The following is a 20104-nucleotide window of genomic DNA, read 5'->3' as shown; positions in this document are numbered from 1 at the left end:
ATGTTTATATTGAGATAATGCAAATAAATTTGTTTGTCTGTCATTCACATATGACTGTCTGCATGTTGCAACTGGTGTCAAACGCAGAAGATCAATGTATCCTGTGAAACGGTCCTCTGATTAACATAAACCTATCCTATGTTCGCAGTTTCTTCCGCAGTGGATGCAGATGTCTGCGTGTGCACAAGATGGTCATCGGCCAATCTGCAGAGTCCAAGTGTCACAACGTATGTGCAGGATACACGTAAGGCATTTATTGCATTAAGTCATAAAATTGTTCAATGTTCAAATTAAATAGTACTTCCATTAAATGGTCCACAATTTAAGTTTTAATTTACAGCCTACAAATTATGTTGATATTGTGTAAAAGGGGTGTGAAACTCTAGCAAACTCCAGTCTCTGGGGAGGAGAGGAGAGTAGAGTGGGCCAGTGCAATTATTTTATTTACATTTAATTTGGGTTGTAGTACCTTTTTTAAACTCTAGCTGCATGAGGTGATTCAGGATTGATGGAACAATCAATCAACAATATTATAATGAACTTAATAACAAACTTTATTTATATAGCACCTGAACCACCATACGAGGATTGCAGCAGAAAGTGCTTCACAAAAAAACCAAAAAAAAAACAACAACAACCCTGTTTTAACTTTGAAATAAAACAAAAAGATGCCAGTAAAATGGTAAAATACAACACTGGGTGGAATAAAATAGGAAAAGGCTCGAGTCATGAGGTTAAAACCCTGTTTTAACTTTAAAATAAACTAAAAATGCAAATAAAACACCACACAGGGTGGAATAAAAAGGAGCTGGTTGAAGGCTAGAGTAAAAAAGACGTTTATATACACAGCTGAAATATTGGATAATAAGGTCAAAGGCTTTGCTTTGCTTTATTTGTTTTATATTTGATTGTGTTGGGGCAAAACTCTACAAAGGAAGTTATTGCTCTCCCACTGACCTGTCACTCAAGGAGGAAGTGGTCCACCCACCACCCTCACTGGTGTTGCACAGTCACAGTGTTGCCTTTCCACTTGAGTCATGAAGGAGTCCTCGGCTCGCTGAGCTGAACAGCATCTGGACTTTAAACCAAACTGAAGTCTTGTCGGGAGGTGAGTGTTTTCAGACACAAAGGCTACGGAGCGAGCTTAGTGCAAACCAGTGAGTGGCGTAAGTAGAAATATACAAATGTGCATTAGTTACACACTTATTAACATCTGTGTAAACATGTGGCAGTTCATGTCCAGGTTTCACTGTGCATTATGTAGGTGAATATACAACAGGCCACGTGCCTGACGCAATGCTAAACTGCAGCTCACCCATTATGGATTAAGATTATATGATTATAATATTATATATGATTATATGTTTATAAATGTCCTGGTGTGAAGAGTTTTAGTTTTAGTCACAATCTATTTAGACTTCTGCATGCAAAAGTTGTTGAAACATACATTCATTTCTTAGTTTAAAAAACTGTGTCAGTGTAAAATCTGCTGGTTTACACATTTTATGACAACTCTCCAAACTCTTTTATGTCCTTAGTTTGTTCTTCCATTTGTTTAGTTTTATTTCCCCCCATGCTGTTAAGGGAAAAGCCTTAAACACCTTAAAAGTATTCAGTTTTCAGACTATGATGACAATGTAAAACATTACTCATTCACTTGTATTTATTGCATCACAATCAGAAAAGGCTTCTGAAAAGGTGTGTGTTTATCTATTTTAGATAAACAGGAAACTAGACAGTGTAGGTGTAATTGAAAAGCTAAAATCCAACTCCAGAATACAATACTTTAACAATCACAATTTTTGCAGTATATACTGTATTAGTTTCCAATAATAATATAACAGATCAGTACAGTACAAATGATATTGAGAGGGTATTGGATAGAGGGCACTTTTGAGGTCCATTTCTTCTTTCACTCTGAAAAACTTAACCATGATAAGCTCTTATAGCCATACAATGATGTTACTTATCTTCCTTTTTAGAATGTAGCAGTAATCTGACAATTATGACACCCAAAATGTGACCAGGTCTTAATGAGTTGCAATAAAGCTGCTGCTGACTGTTCACATGCTGACGTGCTGCAGAAAATGAGCTTTTATTGTGTATTTTGAGGTTTATGAGAGACTGAGACAGAGTGACACTGGTAACAAAGGTGACTGCTGAGTGAGGTCATTTGGAAGCATTTTCCATCCATTTAGACCGGATGTTTTCTTTCTCTAGAGCATCATGGCTGCACCGGGATATGACAACAACATCATCTCAGACGACACTGGTCCGATACAAGGGATGGAGAACGCGAAAACACTGAAGCAGTTTCCTCCGTATGGTTCCATGAATGGCAGCTCAACAGGTGACACCTGCCCCACATGTCGAGGAATCGGGCGAATTCCCAGAGGTCAGTTCCCATATTTCACTCTTTCATTTCACATTCAGTCACAGCGAAACTAGCCAAACTGCATGTGACAGTGTGTGTGCAGCCACTTTCTCATCTGCTTTCTGGTAAAAGCAAAACAACACTGCTGTTTCCCCATTTTCTTCCTTCTTGTGTTGGCAGGCCATGAAGACCAGCTTCTGGCAGTCATACCATGCAATGATGTAAGGCTGAAACCCAGACGCACGTAAGGGATCTATGTGTACAGTATGTGTGCAATGTACATTTACTTCGTAGAGTACTAATTTAAGTACTTGATGCTTTGTAGTCTCACTCGAAACTGTAATACAAGGACACATAATAGCACAATACTGACGTGTAGTTATAATACTTGGGAGTATTTTTACTCCATATCGCAGTTTTGCTCATTTTACTTAAGTAGTGGAAGTATACTTACTTCACTACTTTGTCTACTTTCTCTACTATGTCTAACTTCTATATAAAGTGTATATTTGTCTTAGGTCCATTATTTCCTTGTTGTACCAATGCCAATAAATCTTATACTGTTTGAAAGCCTGTTTATTTCCCTTTTTAAATGGCGCCGCATTTGTGGGTTGAGCAGAAGAGTTGAGTTGTGACCAGCATGAGGAGGAGGTGCCAGGCTGTCGTGGCCATGCTGTGGTTCTTCCACATGCTACTGAGGCCAATATGTCTTGTTTCGTCAGACTTCAATCATCCAATCCAATAAACGACACAGAACAAGAGTACATGGCCGAATAAGCTGTTTGGCATTGGTAGAGAAGATTTGGCAGGTTGTTCATGTCCTCAACTCTGCTGCTCAACCCACAAATGCATTTCCCTTACAAAAAAAATGTCTTGAAAGGGGAATAAACAGGCTTTCCGAAGGTATAAGATTTATTGCCAAGAAACATTGTTACAACAAAGAAATAATCCAACCAAAACACAAAGTTTATAAATAGTGTTGCACATGAAAATGGGCAAAATCTATTGCCTAGATCAAAAATTAGCTCTTTTTTTGAAAACTTGAATAATTTCGTAAATAAGCATGGTATTTTATAATACTCATAAACAGCAAAAAATTTAAAAACTTGGCCAAATGATTCCAGGCAACTCAGTGGAGTCAAAAATATTAAAAGCCTTTATTTTCTAGGGCTTAAACATTCATTTGTTGCATAGCTGTAGACTTGGTTTAAAACTAATTGTATCTGTACTGTGAATTATGAATTGTGGTTCATTTATTCACATTTATTGACTATGTATTGATTGTGGAGTAAACTATTTATTCATAAATGGATGTCACATGTACCTAATCATATTTTCCGTGGATATGTTTCTGTTGTTTTCTGTCTGTGTGCTGATGTGGTTGTGATGGGGAATGTCATGCATGTGATTGTGTGACACACCTCACACTTATGCAGCTATAATTACTGTCTGACTTTTTATGATCACACCCTGATGATACCTGTCGGTGTGTTTAAATGCTTTAGCCCTACAAAATAAAGGCTTTTAAAGACACTTTAAAGAACTAGTCTGGATCTATCTTACATGTGCCAAAGCCATGTGTTTTTTTATGTTTATTTAATATGAGCCATTTTCTCTCTCCCGTTTCAGGAAGCTGCACGTATGTGTCTCCATGACTGTGTGTCTTTTATTTTTCTGCCTGATCCTCTTCTTCCTCTTCCCCCGGAGAATCTCACTGATGCCCGTGTCTGTGCTGTCAGTCATGGTCTACTTCACCCCGGATACGGTCGATATGGAGGTCACAGTAAGTGAGAAGGCAAACTCGAGTGCAGCCAGTCACGTGTAAAAAAAAATCTCTGCGCCTCCTCTTTGATGAATCACAATCATCGCTGCAAGCAAGGATGTGCAGGGATCGGTTTGCCGTCGCACAGATTATTACTATACAATATTCAGCACTGTTAACCTCGCGTTCTTTCATCATTTTGATACTTGTGTTTCTACTCTTTAACCCTTGGTAAATTGCAGTGGGAATAAAACCCAACTATTGTATGGGCATCTTAGGGGTCTGTGTTTATAGGTCACATCTTCAGGCTTCACAGAATGCATTTTCTATTGTCTTATGTGTTAGAGTCAAGATTCATTTATGTCAGAAGTCATAAAATAGATGAATTGTCTTCTTTCTTTTGTTCATAGAAACGAGTGACGTAAATTTCCAAATTTCACAAATTCAATCTGTTTTTGTTTTTTTTTTAAATTGAAGTCATTTTTGCTCAGGTGTGTTTATAAAGTTGGTGAAATGGAAACAAAAATCATGTCAGCAGGTTGCCTATAGGTTGTCACTCTATATTATACTCTATATTCTTATAGCCTCTGTATATACATTTTGACATAGTAATGGAAAAAAGCAGGGCTAAACTAAGCTAAACTAGGGAATTAAATCCTTCTTTAAACACAATGGCAAGGTAAAAAAAAAAAAAAAAGTTAACTGACATAGTGTTCAAATCAAAACAATCAACTGTCCAAATTGCATTCACCGTACAGGCTGTAATGAACTGCTGCAATCATCAATGTTTTCTGGGGGTTTTTTGCATCTAAATGTGTGTTTTCACTTCCAGAATCTCCTCAACATCACCAACGAAAACTTTTTCCCGGTTCATATTATGGAGTTCACTGTTCAGAGTCTGGTCTCTAAGACAGTTGTGAGTAAGACAACATTCTCCAATATGACCGCCATCAAGCCCCGCTCAAAGACATCGGTGAGTTCTTCGAGAGGGTTCACATCAAAATACAAAAATTTGTTTTTAATAAACGTTTGTGTAAAGATATTCTTACTTTTTCTTCTCACAGTACATCATTCCCATGAGCCTGCCCATTAAGGATAAAGGCCTGAAGTAAGCTGAATGACACAATTCTGTGTCCACCGTTAGTGTTTACACTGTATAACATGTCCACACATCAGCTGTTTTATTTCTTTCAGCATCTACTGCAAGTTGAGCTCCATCAAGATTCACGTGCTGTTTGTGGAGTTGCAGTAAGTGTCAATCTGTCGGGTCTGAAACTTAGAGGAAGTTCATTGAAAAGTTTTCAAATTTGAACTTTTTAATAGAAAAATATGTATGAACTTTGAGATTTATTAAAAAAAAAAAAAAAAGTTGTCATCTCACACTATGAATGCATGGAAATCCTTTGTTGTTTTACTTGCAATACTTGTACAAAAACAGACATTTTTTTTGTAATCTGATCAAAAAACATTGACATGAAGACTCTTCACCTTCTTCCTGTTCATGCATGTGAGCGGCAGTGATGTTCATCATTGCCTTCCAGTATCTTTAAACTCTTTGATCACAGTCTATTAACATTCTTCACCACCTACTTTTAAATTACATTTTCTCATCAGTCTTGTCTAGAACGTATGGAAATGTTTGTTTTTATTACATCTCAAAGTTGATCAAAGATGCTTTTCTTCCATTAAAAAGTGCCAATATGGGACTTTTAACTTACAATTTCTCTAAAACTGTACAGTCAAAATATCTGATTTACAGTATGTTAGTAGTCATAGATGTCCTGAGCACAAACTAGTCAATCCTGGTCAGAACCTACGGAAATGTTTGGTTTAACTACACTCTCTTTATATAGCTGGATGTCGATGTCCTTACAAATCAGCTTGATGCGTTGGATCACGGGCGTTTTAACGTGAAAGCCTCTGCGAGGAGGGCGTTAAAATTCAGGGTCACATAGTTTGACCACGGAGAAACAAGTGTGAAGTGTAAATCATAACATTAAAAACAACTTTTTGATTATTGAAGCTTTTTTAAAACAATATTAAACATGACAAAGTCACTATACTGGCGCCCGCTGCCTCTAATGTTGCCTTTCTATTCCTTTGTCCCCCCCCAGAATGACATTGAAAATGGTCTACTTCTCCCACACGGAGCAGCTGACTCTGAACACCTTTGAGTACATCGACTGTGGCACTAATTCAACAATCCCTCACCCTATGAGACGATGAATTAAAATAATAATGAATATTCCAACTATCTTTTATATTCTTTGTACAGGATGTGAATGTGTGAAGGATAACATCAGTGAAACTCTAGTTTTATTATTATTATTGTTATTATTATTATTATGTGTGTGTGTTTCAGCATAGCTACTGACTTGAATTGAATCAAAATGAAAATGTTATAGATTGTTACTTTCTGGAGTTGTTTGCTCGTATTTGTGTGAGATGGGCCTGTGAATCTATATCACCTACACAATGGTCTCGTGACAACGAGCACAATTCATGTAAAAACTGTTTATTTTCATGTATAATTGTATGCACTTTTTGTGAAATTGAATGCATTTCAGAACTCCTCTGGAAAGTTCACACATTCTGTAATACGGATGTTGAACTCTGACCACTTTGTCTTTTGCCAGTTGCACTTTATTAAACTGTGACATTTATGGTTTTGTTTTCGTCAGATTTTCTCGCGTACACACTTTTACTCACGTCCTGCACTCACAGTGTTGGGGCTTTTACTTTCTGCTATGTCGTATTTATTTCAAAGATAATTTTGAGATGAATCACTTTTAAATAAATGATAAATAATACTGCTTCAATGGTTAATCTGTAGATTAGAAAGCAATGCAAGAGCTCCACTGTGTGAGTCTGTGTGCAGCTCTAATGGAAACTTTAAAAAAATGACCCACTACTACTGCTGCCATCACCTTAGCTCCTGTGTTTGTAGTGTGAAGAGCAGACACCAGGTGGAGCTAGTGCTTTTTTACTGGGGGTGGGAAATAGGGTTGAGAGTGGATTTTATTAAATATCAGCAAATTCACATTAATCACTTCATGACATCTTTATCCAAATGTCATTAAACGAGACCAGTCTACCTGTAGAACGGGAGCAGCTCCTGCTCAGTTTGCCACTGTTCATCTCAGTCTTTTTAACGCCTTATATTTATATTTTTTTATATATTTTATACTTTTTTTCCTTTTTATACATATGTTTCAGTTTATATTTAGACTGTACATAGACTTGCATGCCTCTTATGTTTCTATCTTGTAACATATTCTGGAGCTGCTGAACTGTGAATTTCTCTGTGAGATGAATAAAGTATCTATCTATCTATCTGTTTGCCACTGTTTGACAATGTGACCGGCAGGGGGCGTGGTTTAGCCGTGACGTCACCCGGGCTTGAGGTGCCGCTGTGCCCTGGAGTCTCTTGTGATCGCCTCAGTGCTGCTGGAGGAGGAGGAGGGCAGGGCAGGATCGGATGTGAGCAGCCGGACAAACATCAGTCTCTGACTATGGACGTGTTTATTTCCTGTAGATGAAGCTCTCGTCGGAGATTTAGGGGGTAAGAATCTGTTTTTTATTATTATTATTTACATGAGTAGGGACAGTTTGTTATCTTAATGTTGCCAGTCTAGTTATAGTTAATCCCTTAAATGCCGTTTTGGTAAAATATCTTAAAAAGTAATTCTAATGACATTAGATGTGTGCAGGGAAGAAGGGGAAACTAAGGTGGAATTAATGATCCTAGGAAGAAATTCAAGACAAAATAAAGTAGAATAATGAATTCAGATACATACCGAAACCCATTATAACCTGTATGAAATATGCGTGTGTGAGCATTTCAGGGCTATATAGAAACAGTGCAGTGGCTGTATTCTTGTAAAAGGACAGCTGCTTGATGGGTATCAGGATGTCAACAACAACTGGATTAGTGTTGCTGCAGCACAGACAGTTGGCAGAGCAAAGCGGTAAATACACAGCCTTCAGTATGATCCATCCGCTGCACTGAAATCAATCCACCTCATGCAAAAAAGAAAAAGAAAAAGAGCCCTCCAGGTTAAGCAGCCTTAAGAGGATTAGACTTCACAAATAAGACACCAGATAACCTCAGACGCCTAATTAACTGTTGTTTTCCCTGAGTAATGTGGCACCGAAGAGATTTGTTGTTTTAAATTATCCAGAGCATTTGAATGTAAAAAAGGAAGCCACTAAGTGCTGATAGGATTAGATTCAATCACAATTCAATCAAGCAGTTTCCACTGATAATCCTCACTATCTGCTGGCAGCGTCTCCTCTGACATTGACGCGAGACTCTGTGAAATAGCACAACAAAGGTCACTTTCCTTAAGCAACCCATTGTTTTCTAATTAAATGTTAACCCACTCTGTGTTTGTTCTGATAAGGTCTTCCAACACCATCTCATCCCATCTGCCCTCCGAGGACAGGGAGCAAATTCCAATCACATGAAAAAAGGATTACACCAGGAATCTGTCACCTCACCTCACATCACTTAAGTAGGTGTGAATCATGGGGAACCAGCTGACTGATATGGCTCCTAACACGCCATTCCTGCCAAACTTCCAGTCACTGCATGTGGTGGTTATCGGCCTTGACTCTGCCGGCAAGACCTCTCTGCTCTACAGGCTGAAACTGAAGGAGTTTGTGAAAACGATTCCCACCAAGGGCTTCAACACGGAGAAGATCAAGGTGGCAGTGGGGGTGTCGCGGGCCATAAACTTCCAGGTGTGGGATGTGGGTGGTCAGGAGAAGCTACGGCCCCTCTGGAAGTCTTACACCCGGCGAACAGACGGCATCGTGTTTGTGGTGGACTCTACTGAAGTGGAGCGGATGGAGGAGGCCAAAGTGGAGCTCCATAAGATCACCCGCACCTCAGAGAACCAGGGCGTCCCTGTGGTGATCCTGGCCAACAAGCAGGATCTGGATTCAGCCTCGTCGGTCAGCGAGGTGGAAAAGATGCTGTCCGTGCATGAACTGAGCATGTACACGCTGCATCACGTGCAGAGCTGCAGCGCCGTGAATGGTCAGGGACTCCAGCAGGGCCTGGAGAAACTGTACGAGATGATCCTGAAGAGGAAGAAAATGGTGAAGCACAACAGGAACAGGAGGAGATGAACTCCTGGTTCACACCGGTGTGGACATTATCTCAAGAGATTAATCCTCTGTTGAGACACTTCCAAGCGTAATGGTCCCTTTTAATGGGAGAGAGCGATTAGTGCCAACAAAACAACAGTTTCACACGGACTTCGGGTCAGGAGAGATGGATTTGCTCATAGTAATTGAAGCAGTATTGACATATTCTATGTTCTGCAATTGTGCAGAAAAGTTACAATACAGGTTTGAAGGAAAACCTCTTTCTTAAGTGCTTTTCTAAACTTGATTTAAAGATAGATTTATAACAGTACGTTTGCTTCTGTTAAGTTTAGGACCAATGTATAAACACGTCAGAGGTATTTAGTGATTAAATGAATAAAGTTAAAACTAGAGTAAAATATAAAATGTATTTCACAAGCTTGCACAGATTATATTCCACTAAGCAGCCAGTTTTTTTTCCCTTCCACAGTGTATGGATGCATCCCAGAATATTTATTTCACGTTGTTGCACTGGACAGAAGGACTATATTTGAAAATGACGCGCAAAGAGACATTTGAGCTGTGATTGAGCACCAGTGATCCGAAATGCCTTCCCTTTTTGACCACAGAGTTTACGTTTCTTTTACTATAGTGTTTATACAAATTGTACAAAACTTAATAAATCTAAACACTGTACAGAACACCCAGTGTTATCTCTCTGTCTTGTTGATTAAACTGGGTGAATGAGCCAGTCGTGGGCCAAGAAATTGATAAAATGTTGTTATATGAGGTTCTTTCTATGTAGGGAAGGAAATACATATGTAAAGTTGCAATAATTAGAATTTATTTATTATTATGACCATGTCAGTGCAACATATTTTTGTTGCATTTCTAGCTTTTTGTGTTATTGTTCTGGCACTATTGTGTTTTTAATGTCTAAAATACAAGCTGGTGAACAAAGTGAAGATACTTACTTTAAAATATCAACTCTAAGACATGATAATATTGCTCAGTATCTGTAAAAAGTTTCATTTATTCAGTCTCCGTTTCCTTGTGATCAGGAACAGGCATTTACTAGATTTTGACTATCCCAAATTTGAAGCTCAGAGCTGTGACCCTTCCCCCTGTTTGCTGCTGAACCAGCAAAGAAAGCTGGAGGGGGGGGACCTGCCCCTCCCCCCACACAAGCCAAATCCACAATCCATATACTTTGATAACTGGCCCTCTTACCCTGCCAGCTGCTGACAGTGTAATTGCATCAATTATTGGTGAGGTGGTTCAGAGGTTAGGCCGTTAAGTCCTGATGTGAGATAAAGTTGGACTGTACCACCTGCGGCTGATGTTGTACACCTCTGATACATTTAGTCAGATAATTTGGTTTTCTTAACATCATGTCAGTCCGACTAAAATTAAGATTTTAGTCGGACTAACATACCTGGATAATACGATTCATAGTCATGATTACTCCTGCATGTATATGCTGAGTCAGGCTGGAGTCAGGCTGGAGTCAGACTTGGCATTCTGTGCATTCAGCAACATTTCCTCCCTGGTCTTTGACCCGGAAGTAAAAGGAGACGACGTATAAACCGCAGCACTGGAATTCATACGGCGGTGGCGTCTTCTTCGGACAACACGGCAATCACAAGAGCTGTGCTGCATCTAATTTGTATCATAGTTAACATGCACAGCAGGTACGTAACATACAGAACCAGCACGATCCATCTCGCCGTTCACTGTTGGTTTTTCTGTGACGTCAAGGTCAACTGGAAATTAATTCAATAGGCACTAGCTTATAGAGAGACACAGTCAGACATACACGGATGTATAGTCAGACTAAGGCCATGTCTTAGTCAGACTATGGCCTTAGCTTGATTAAGCTGTGCATGTAAACGTACCGACTGTTGCTGCAGTGTGGAAAAAAAAATAATTATGCTGGTTTGGGTCAAGAACCCTTCATGCACTGTAAGTCATTTGAACTGCTTCTGATAGTAATAGATCTTAATTACAGTCGTTTGTCGTCATCTATTCAAGTTTTGTGACATTCTGAAACAGCAGTTTTTTTTTCCCCAAACGGAAATTGACACCGCATGAGCTAAAATACAAACAAACACAGCACGACGCCCTGGTCTCCTGCCGACTGTAATGTCAGATGCAAAATACTATTTCAGACTCCGCAGTGTTTCTAATTTAACTGCACCATGGTGGGCTGGTGACAGTTCTGCACGAAATTGCAGCATTTTAAAAGGGGGGGGGGGGGGGGATTAGCGATTAGCGTCCACCCAGATGTCATGTTGACATCACTGCTGATTGGAGCTGTGGGCCCCCCTCAAAAAAAATTACTATATGAGACGCAGGAATAAATGCTCATTCCATCGCACTGAAAACCAGGTTTTTTCTTCTCCAGAATGAAAAGCGTCTCCACTCAGACATAAACACACAATGCCACACGAGACACGCACTCTCTCAGGCACCTTGACTTGGGTGACCTCTGCGTCCCCATTATTCACCACAGTGAGCTCATTAAAAACTTTCAAGGATATCTTTTGCAGAATCATCTTGACACAGCAGCTGGTCCCTGAATAAATTAGCATCGCGATGTGGCGCTCTCAACAGCTGAGACACACCGTGGGCATGTGGAGGCATCAATCAGCCCACGAAAAAAAAAAAATACATAAACATTGAGATACTCTCCCCAGAATCGAAAGTTGTGATAGGTGCTGGCACACTGCTGTGCCTACAGCATATTGCGCATCTAATCAACTCGCTGAAGTGGATCCACAGTCCAGTTTTGCTAATCTTTTTTTCTGTTCTGCACACTGTACATGCATCTCTGGCGCTCGCTTCCTCCCTGTTTACTAGGCTGTAATGGTGGCTGACAAGCAACACCCAAGAGAGGGGAAGCCCCGGGGATTATGTGTCAGGGCTTAGACGGGGAGAATCGTACACAGACAGGTGAATCCCTGGAACCTGTGGCATAAATCAGAGACAGGCTCACCTCTGGGCTTTAGCAACACTGATTCCCATCACTCAACCAAATGACACAAACAACCCTCACGTCAACTCCTGTTCTCCACCAAAAAAAAAAAAACCCCGAATGCAGTGACTGCAAAAATGAAAAGTGAAAAGATGTATTGAGTGGCTGAATGATGGACAGCAGGGTTACGCCTCTATCTCATGCTGAGATTTGTTTTTTCTGCGTAGGATTAGAACGAGTGTGCTGGTCAAACGCAGTTTATTATTACAGTACAGAGACGACCGAGCCAGCTATAGTTTACAGAGTATGTTCCACTCCCCAAGGACACTTCTCAGTGTCACTCATATTGATAGAGCACATATCCTGTTAAAAAGAATCCATCACATTTACACAAAGCGATTACCAAAGGTTACCAAATTGTATTCCAATCCATGGAATAGATGTTGGCGTATTTCACCACAGGGCGTTTATTTTATATTTAATAAAGAACAAGTGAAAAGAAAGAGGTATATGACACACAGCTTGAATTAAACCACGTTGGTGGGATCCATCCTCTGTGAGATGCCACCATTTTTAATGAGATATTTAAGCCTAAAACAGCTAAATTATGATGGAACTAATCCATCATTTGCATGAGTATTTATAACTGTGATTATTCCACTGTCTGCTGTGCAAAGCGCCCCATTGTCCTTGTAATGTGGCATCAGCGGTAAATAGTTAAAAAAAAATAAAAATCTGATAGATTTTACATTTACAGCCCTCTATGATGCACAGTAATAAGACACTGTGCTCAAATCCAAGCCTCTTAACACAGCCCTTCACATAATGTTGTGTCACCATGGCAACCTAATGTCAGCAGTCACTAAAGGGTGACCTGTGAGGGCAATGGTGGGGGTCAAATTGCTTTTTGTGGTTGGATGTTCAATCCAGCTGAGGTTACTGAGGGGGCAGGGAGATTAGAGAAAGAAGCTCAGATCAATACTAGGATCCTGGCATCACCGTCTCACTCTATCTGCTTCAGTCTTCCTCATCTTTCATTTCTTTTTTGGTATTTTCTATATCTATTCCTCTCAATTTTTAGTTAAAGTTATTTGCAGTCACTTCTGTACAATTCTGTATTTTTACTCTGTGTTTTTGTCGGTATCGATGTCAGCCACAATGGACGTATCTCAAATTTCACCCCATCAGGTCCTTTTCTGGGAAGATGATCTGATTGACCTTGCCTGATGTAAAGTGGGAAATTGGTTTTGTAGTGGAGAGATAGTTGTTGGTCCACCGACATGGTCCCTTTTTTCTGAGGGTTCAGGAGGGACAGTGTTTGGTTGGAGGGCTGCATTAGCTGCTGTAGTGTCTATCCCTCAAAGGTTGTAAAGCTGCCACTTGGTCTTCATTCAAAGCCCCGCAGGACTAAATGGAGGGGAAGTGATTGTGAGGGCGAAATTGAAGCTCAACTTCACCACACGCGGTCGTCCTCTTTCCTCTGAGCTATAAGGGAAAAAAACACCATATTTCTTCATTGTGAAGAAGACGTTGTCAAAGGAGGAGGAGCTCATATGTTTATATTAAATCAGGTTTCCCTGCGCCAAAACAAAGGGATATTATCATCTCTTTTATTCCTTCTTTGCCACTGGCTATAAGACAGTTATCATTTTAATTTTATGTGTGAATAAAAGATATCACATCAGGGGTGCTGCAGCATCGTTTGTATTCATAGATATGTTTCTCTTCCCCACAGATGGAGGTTCATGGGGGCCATGACTCATGTTAGATATTTACTAGGTGTTTTAAAAGTTCAGGACCAAAGTTTGCATAGCAAGGAAAACTGCAAGCGGAGGAGATATGATATCACGGATGAGTCTCAAAGGACGAGATACAATTACTTTTCAGGAACAATGTCCTCTTGTGTGCTCTGTATACACGGTGCTTATGAAAGCAGCAGTTAATCCAGGGCAGACCTCCTTTGTAAAAATGCACCGTCATCCTGGGTCGACCCAAAACAGCGAGAGAGCGCGCCAGCCAGAGTGGTGTTCAACTAAATCCTGGATATTACTGCTGTGTAAAACTAGTCAAGCCTTTTTTAAGCAGGAGGCCACAGACCGCTGTGAAACACGCACACTGTGAGGTGCCGTACCAGGAGTGTAGAGTCTCTTTTTTTTTATTTGTGTCACTGCAGCAGTGGGTGGATGTGGGAATGTGCTGACTTAGGAGAAATGTCCTTGATTTAATGTAATAGAATGATTTAATGTGATAGATGGGGACATAAATAACGGCAGCGACTGTGAATCTGCAACAGCAGACATAGGTTACAAGAATACCTACAGAAACACATTTACTGTATCGCCTTCATCGTTACGGAGCTTCATGGTAAATCATTGTTTGGCCGCTTTGTGTCACAACTTTGCCGTTTTGGTCGACTCTCACAGATTGTTTTGTTTTCAGCAGTGAAAAAGCTCTAAAACCTGAGCGATATTATTGTCATTACTGGGTAAGAAACACTGCTCGTGCTAATGTTGGCTATAAAGCAATAGGAAATCTAATCTTTAAAGCTGTAGTGTGTAACATTTTAATGTGACATTCAAACCGCTGAGTTCTCAATATAGTGTTGACATCTGGTGTCAACATCCCCATCATTTTCAGATGCAGGGTGCAGCATTCAAATAATGTTGTTTCTGTACATTGTTTCTATTCACCAAAAGCAGAGAGAGAGAATAATAACAGAAATCACCAAAAGTCACGCTCTGCAGCTTTAAGTAACGTCAGTTAACATATTAATAATGGCATCCCACCACAATATTATTATCAAAGGAATATTAAAGGGGACATATTATACCCTATTTCCCCCATTAAAATAGTTCCCTGGTGTCCTAATGAACATGTCAGTGACATGCCTTGGTCAAAATACCATAAGGATGAAGCATCATAGCAGTTCAATAACCCTGCTAAGCCCGCCCCTTTCAGAACGCTCGGTTTTCGTGCTTGGTCCCTTTACATGCAAATGAGACACAGGCAAACACACACCCACTTCTTCCAGGGGGTTTCTGATTTGTCCTCGTTACAGCGCTTTACAGCTCTATTCGTCTCCCCCTCCCTCCACTAGTTCTCTGACAATATCAACATGGCAGCGTGCGCAGAAAACAGCCAGAGTGCCGTCACAGGAAGAGACGTTCTACATAAGGATCGAGCCGAACAGTGCCGAACTGTTAATCAGTTAAAAACACTTAGGAACAGCACCACTGATCGCCAGCGGCGCGCGGCGAGCTGCATAAGCTGGCGCTGTATGTTACTGTATCAGACCGGTGACTATGCTCCGGAGACCTCGTCACCGCGGCACCGCTGATCGCCACCGCGGCACCGCTGATCGCCAGCGGCGAGCGGCGAGCTGCCTAAACGCATACAGCGGCCGTTTAGGCGGCTCGCCGGTGGCGATCAGCGGTGCCGCGATGGCGAGGTCTCCGGAGCATAGTCACCGGTCTGCACCGGAGCTGGCGATCAGTCGCATACAGCGGCCGTTTAGCCGGCTCGCCGCTGGCGATCAGCGGTGGCGATCAGCTGATTTTCACAGAGAGTGCAGCACCTCTGCACAGAGAGTGCAGCACCGCTGTATATGTGATTGTATCAGACTGAGTCTGTGCTCCGGTCATGGAGGACGTACTGAACAAATATTTTTAATTAGGACGTGTCAGAATGGTTAGTTATGAGCTCTATGTGACCTTTTCTTAACAACGTGTGTGTGTTTGTACGTCGGTGAAATACGTCCCCTGACTAAATACGGCGACCGTTGTCTACTGCGAACACACGAACACACGTTTGCTGACTTTATCCGGCACATTAGCTTCATATATCAAATCCTCTGTGGAAGTTTGTGTAAAACACTGTGCTCCACTGTGCAGCCACGAACAGCACACTTGTCCCTCCGCGTTGACATAATAGCGCTCTTCCTCCCTCGCCTGCACTCTCGCAGGGACAAGGTGGAGCTAAGGTGGAGCTCTCGAAGTAAACTTACTGGTGGGGCGGTAACATTCGCGGTGAAATGCATTCTGACGTCATAAACGCAGGGAATTCAACATCGAGTGTTTTATCGCCTATACTTACACTTAGGGGAACCACGAAAACATGACGGAGTATTCTTTTTCCACACTTTGGTGACTGGTAGGGCCTCCAGAGTCCCAAATATAAGTATTAAAATGGTTAAAAAGTTGATTTTGCGTAATATGTCCCCTTTAAATTCAGTGCACCACACTTTTCATCCACACATTCACTGTCGCTGTTGTCACCGTCGTTATCGCTATCCCCACTCGTGTGTTTGGAGATTGTTTGATGGCTGATAAATGAATAAACTCTGGATGAAGACATTTCCTGAAACGACGCCGCGTTTACGGAGAACTTTTTCAAAACGGCAGAGGACAAAAAGGATTGTTTACGTCTCAATCTGTCGCTGCGTGGACAGGGCCTCAATTCAATTCTCAGCGTGCTGCAGCATCAAGGTCTCACTGTATCACCCCCCCCCCCCCCCCCACACACACACACACACACCCCCACATGGCTTTGTTGACATGACATCCTGCCCGGCAGATCAAAATCAGAGCTCTATGTATGTGTGGAACCCCTGCTTTGTGGTTGTCCCCCAGGAAGAGACAGCATGACCAGCTGTAATGGCCCAGTGTCAGTGTGGGAGTACGATCACATGTGCGCTTCGGAGTCTGTGTCAATGGAAAAAAAGGTTTTGTTTCTTATGCTTGTGCTGGAGTGGATGCCCATGAAGGAGAAACCTCAGGGTACAAATTGGGTGTAAGTTCTCTTCTAACCACATGGCAGCTTTATTATTTATTTAGGTACCTCAAGGACACCTGGTAATTTAGGAGCTAAAATAACGATGAAATCAAATGAGTTGATGAAATATTTTTATTTTTTCAGATGCTTTATCAACTTATCGCGTTTTCCTGATTGCATGTTGACTGAGAGCACGTTTTCTGATGTAAATGGCATCAAACTGAATGTCTGAAAGATAAGAGAGGTTTTGTTTGTTTGTATGTTTTATCATCCTGTGCCCAGGACTGTCCAGAAAGGACACCTTTTTTTTTGCCTTTTATAAAAACTGATCATTCATATCTGTTTGAAACAGCGGAGGACAGACATTGAGAGAAAAATAACCAGCCTCTTATATCTCTTTGTTTGTAATTTTTGGAATATCTTCTTCAATGTCATAAAAATTGGAGAATTTGAGAATTGACTTTTTTGTAATACTTACTTTTATGAGCAAATACCCACAAAATGTAGGGGCATTCCCATCAGCCTCAGCTGTATTTAGTATTACATAGCAAATGTGTGCTGAATTATGACACTCAGGAATCCTGTCCAAGGCTGTGAAGGGGAACCCATGCGGATCAGATCTGGTATTTGGGGCTGGTCTATCATATGAGGCACCAATAATGGCCTTTTTATGTTTCCCACTCATGCTTCAGTCTTTCACAAGCCACCACAACAATGCCTTTGTTGCTTTGTCATGTTCTTCTATCAAAGTTTTCACTGTTGTAAATTGGCCAGACTTCCTATGGTTGTTAACTCTTCTACAGTATGTTGAAGTTTTGTTCACATCCCTCTCCTCCTGTGGTCCTTACTCCACCATCGGTGCTGATATGACACTAAGAGATTTTAACTCAAATCACGTTTCTAAAGGGCAGCTGCTCATAAAATGATTTGGCACAGTTTCCAACTGAAATGTTCTGACGTTCACTTTTTCAGCTCATTTGAGAGGCTGGTGCTCTAGTTTGTATCCCATGTGCTTCTAAAGCAAACACTTTAAAAAGGAGCCTAACATCATTTCTTTAAAATGCTGAAATAGCACTTTTGCAGGGGACTGAAGTAAAATCCAGATAATATTGGGTTGAAGTGAGGACCAGGACGGGTCACCAATTTATCAGTGTTTTTCTTTTTATTCAAACAAATATACATTCCAATGTATATAATCACAGACACAGAGATAGAATGAGCCAAACCAGGGGAAGGGAATAAAGGACAGACCATATTTCATAAATCTCCAAACACAAGAGGAGAATGACGACATCAACTATGACAATACAGTAGCGACAGTGAATGTTTGGACGAAAGCCCAAACCCCAATAACCTTTAATTTATTATGCATATTATGCATATTATGCATATACATATATACATCTTGTATGTACAAAGATGTTGTATCGGTTCAAGATTTAGCTCTTAGGCTTTTGTAACATATAATACATTTTCTTGATTGTTTCCACCTGGAGATTTGTCTAAATATGAGAGGCCAAACACAGGAGATTAGCTCAGATTAACATAAACACTAACAATTAGCGCCTCTGTCTGCACCAAAACTCCACATACCATCACCTCTATTCTCCCCACTAAGGTATACACACAAGCAGACTTGGTGCACGTGGGATCTATCTCATCTAGGTCTGTTAAAAAAGCAATTAATAATAAGTAAATGTCAAACATTCTCATGAATATGTCTCATCGCTTACTGCCTTTTGCATATTCATTTCATAATCATTTATATTCTGCGCCAAATAAGAGTCACAAAGACCAACGTTGACCCGCTATGTGCTGAGAATAAAAATGAAGAGTGGTCTATAGGTGACATGCATAAAAGTCCCCCCAGCACTGTTTTAATCCTGTTAGACTGGCCTTAAACTGGGAGTATTGCCAGCGCTCACCAGCGGAATGAGACCAGCGGGTCACAAATAGCCTTAAGTCCCGTCTAGACAGGAGCGCTAATGGATGGTAACACCAAGCATATGCAGACCCATGCCCTGCCAAATGATTAAGAAATGATGTGTGACAAAGCCAAGCACGAGACATTTCTCAGGTTTACAGAATAGGAACCTTTAATGTTCTTATAGGACCAGTTAAATTACCATATTAGAATAGTCACTCGGCTGCACGTGCAAACACGGACAATTCTGAAAAGAGACAACCCTCCATCCTGCTCATGGCAGACTTCCACAGAGTGTATGCACCAGTGTAAACGTCTAACTCAAGCTTCTCATATGTGAGCGTGCAAAGGCAGTAAAAATGTCTTTGGTCCCAAAATGGTCCCATCATGTAATATTTTTTTGCAATCCTTATTGTAAATGAACCCTCATGCGTCATGGATCTGTGCCACAGGTGCACCTATGGTAATTTGCCAAGGGGAATAAGACACAATTCCTTTTATGGACATCATGGGAGTGTAGGGTGTATATTCAGGCTTTAAAAAAATGAATTTCTAAAGTTGTGACTCACTATATATCGCATTTTTAGTCGTGATGTAAAGTAGCAATCATTTTGCAGAAGTCACAAGATAGACAGTTTTTCTTTTCTTTTTGTTCATAAAAACGAGTACCAATCACTACAGATACACAGTATTATACTAATAAACTCAGCACCCTCTCGCTATACATTTACATGTTGTTTTTTTTTAATCTGACCAGTATAGTGTAATTCATGTTTGGCAGCAGACTGGAGCTGGGAGCTGGAAAGAATGATGCCATAAAGCCCTTCAAACGATCAAACAAGGGACATTATAATGACACGGTTTGCTTGAACCACACACTGTAGATGCCAACCAGCCATGCATTTGCTGGATTAAGCAAAAAGCAAAAAGCAAAAGGGCAGAATATGCTCTCTCATAAATCCTGGGGACTCATTAGTATCCGACAGCTTCTTAGATTTTCTCTTTCTCGTCATTTGCGGCTTTGCATTGTTGATGAAAGACATGTTGTGTCTTAAGAAACATTTTTTTTTTACATAATTCAACGTGATGAAATATAGAAAGCTGGCAGAAGTATTTTTGTTACCACGCAGACTCAATTTTTTTCAAGGAGAGCGTGGAGCAGAACCATCATGCTTTTCTTAGTTTGTTGCCCGAGACACTCTTGCTTCC

General features: G+C 40.7%; 2 protein-coding genes across 4 annotated transcripts; both read left to right on the top strand.

The window, feature by feature from the left end:
• The first annotated feature begins 888 nt into the window (after window positions 1–888).
• Window positions 889–7172, top strand: tmem106a (transmembrane protein 106A). 3 transcript variants are annotated; one of them, XM_058621983.1, is made up of 8 exons: window positions 889–1157; window positions 2221–2395; window positions 2555–2618; window positions 4004–4157; window positions 4969–5109; window positions 5201–5244; window positions 5331–5384; window positions 6251–7172. In XM_058621983.1, exons 2-8 carry the CDS (start codon window positions 2227–2229, stop codon window positions 6360–6362), a joined length of 738 nt encoding a protein of 245 aa, XP_058477966.1. In that variant the 5' UTR covers window positions 889–1157; window positions 2221–2226; the 3' UTR covers window positions 6363–7172. The 3 variants fall into 3 exon arrangements, with proteins under 3 accessions (XP_058477966.1, XP_058477964.1, XP_058477965.1); XM_058621981.1 differs by having other exon boundaries at window positions 891–1108; XM_058621982.1 differs by having other exon boundaries at window positions 1114–1166.
• Window positions 7173–7552: 380 nt separating this feature from the next.
• Window positions 7553–9928, top strand: arl4d (ADP-ribosylation factor-like 4D). Its single transcript, XM_058621984.1, has 2 exons — window positions 7553–7698; window positions 8540–9928. The coding sequence occupies exon 2, from the start codon at window positions 8664–8666 to the stop codon at window positions 9267–9269; it is 606 nt and encodes a 201-aa protein (XP_058477967.1). The 5' UTR covers window positions 7553–7698; window positions 8540–8663; the 3' UTR covers window positions 9270–9928.
• Window positions 9929–20104: the final 10176 nt, after the last annotated feature.

This window comes from Solea solea, chromosome 21 (genome assembly GCF_958295425.1).
Source record: "Solea solea chromosome 21, fSolSol10.1, whole genome shotgun sequence".
In the NCBI taxonomy this organism is placed as follows: domain Eukaryota; kingdom Metazoa; phylum Chordata; class Actinopteri; order Pleuronectiformes; family Soleidae; genus Solea; species Solea solea.
Note: the sequence above shows the minus strand (reverse complement) of the source record. Positions and strands in the feature narration are given on the sequence as shown.

What these genes read in the sequence shown, in the direction of transcription:
- arl4d (XM_058621984.1), top strand. Translation starts at nt 8,664, where the DNA reads ATGGGGAACCAGCTGACTGATATGGCTCCTAACACGCCATTCCTGCCA.
- tmem106a (XM_058621983.1), top strand. Translation starts at nt 2,227, where the DNA reads ATGGCTGCACCGGGATATGACAACAACATCATCTCAGACGACACTGGT. An exon ending in AATCGGGCGAATTCCCAGAG is followed by an intron (nt 2,396 to 2,554) that starts GTCAGTTCCCAT and finishes TTGTGTTGGCAG; the next exon opens with GCCATGAAGACCAGCTTCTG. An exon ending in AGCCCCGCTCAAAGACATCG is followed by an intron (nt 5,110 to 5,200) that starts GTGAGTTCTTCG and finishes TTCTTCTCACAG; the next exon opens with TACATCATTCCCATGAGCCT.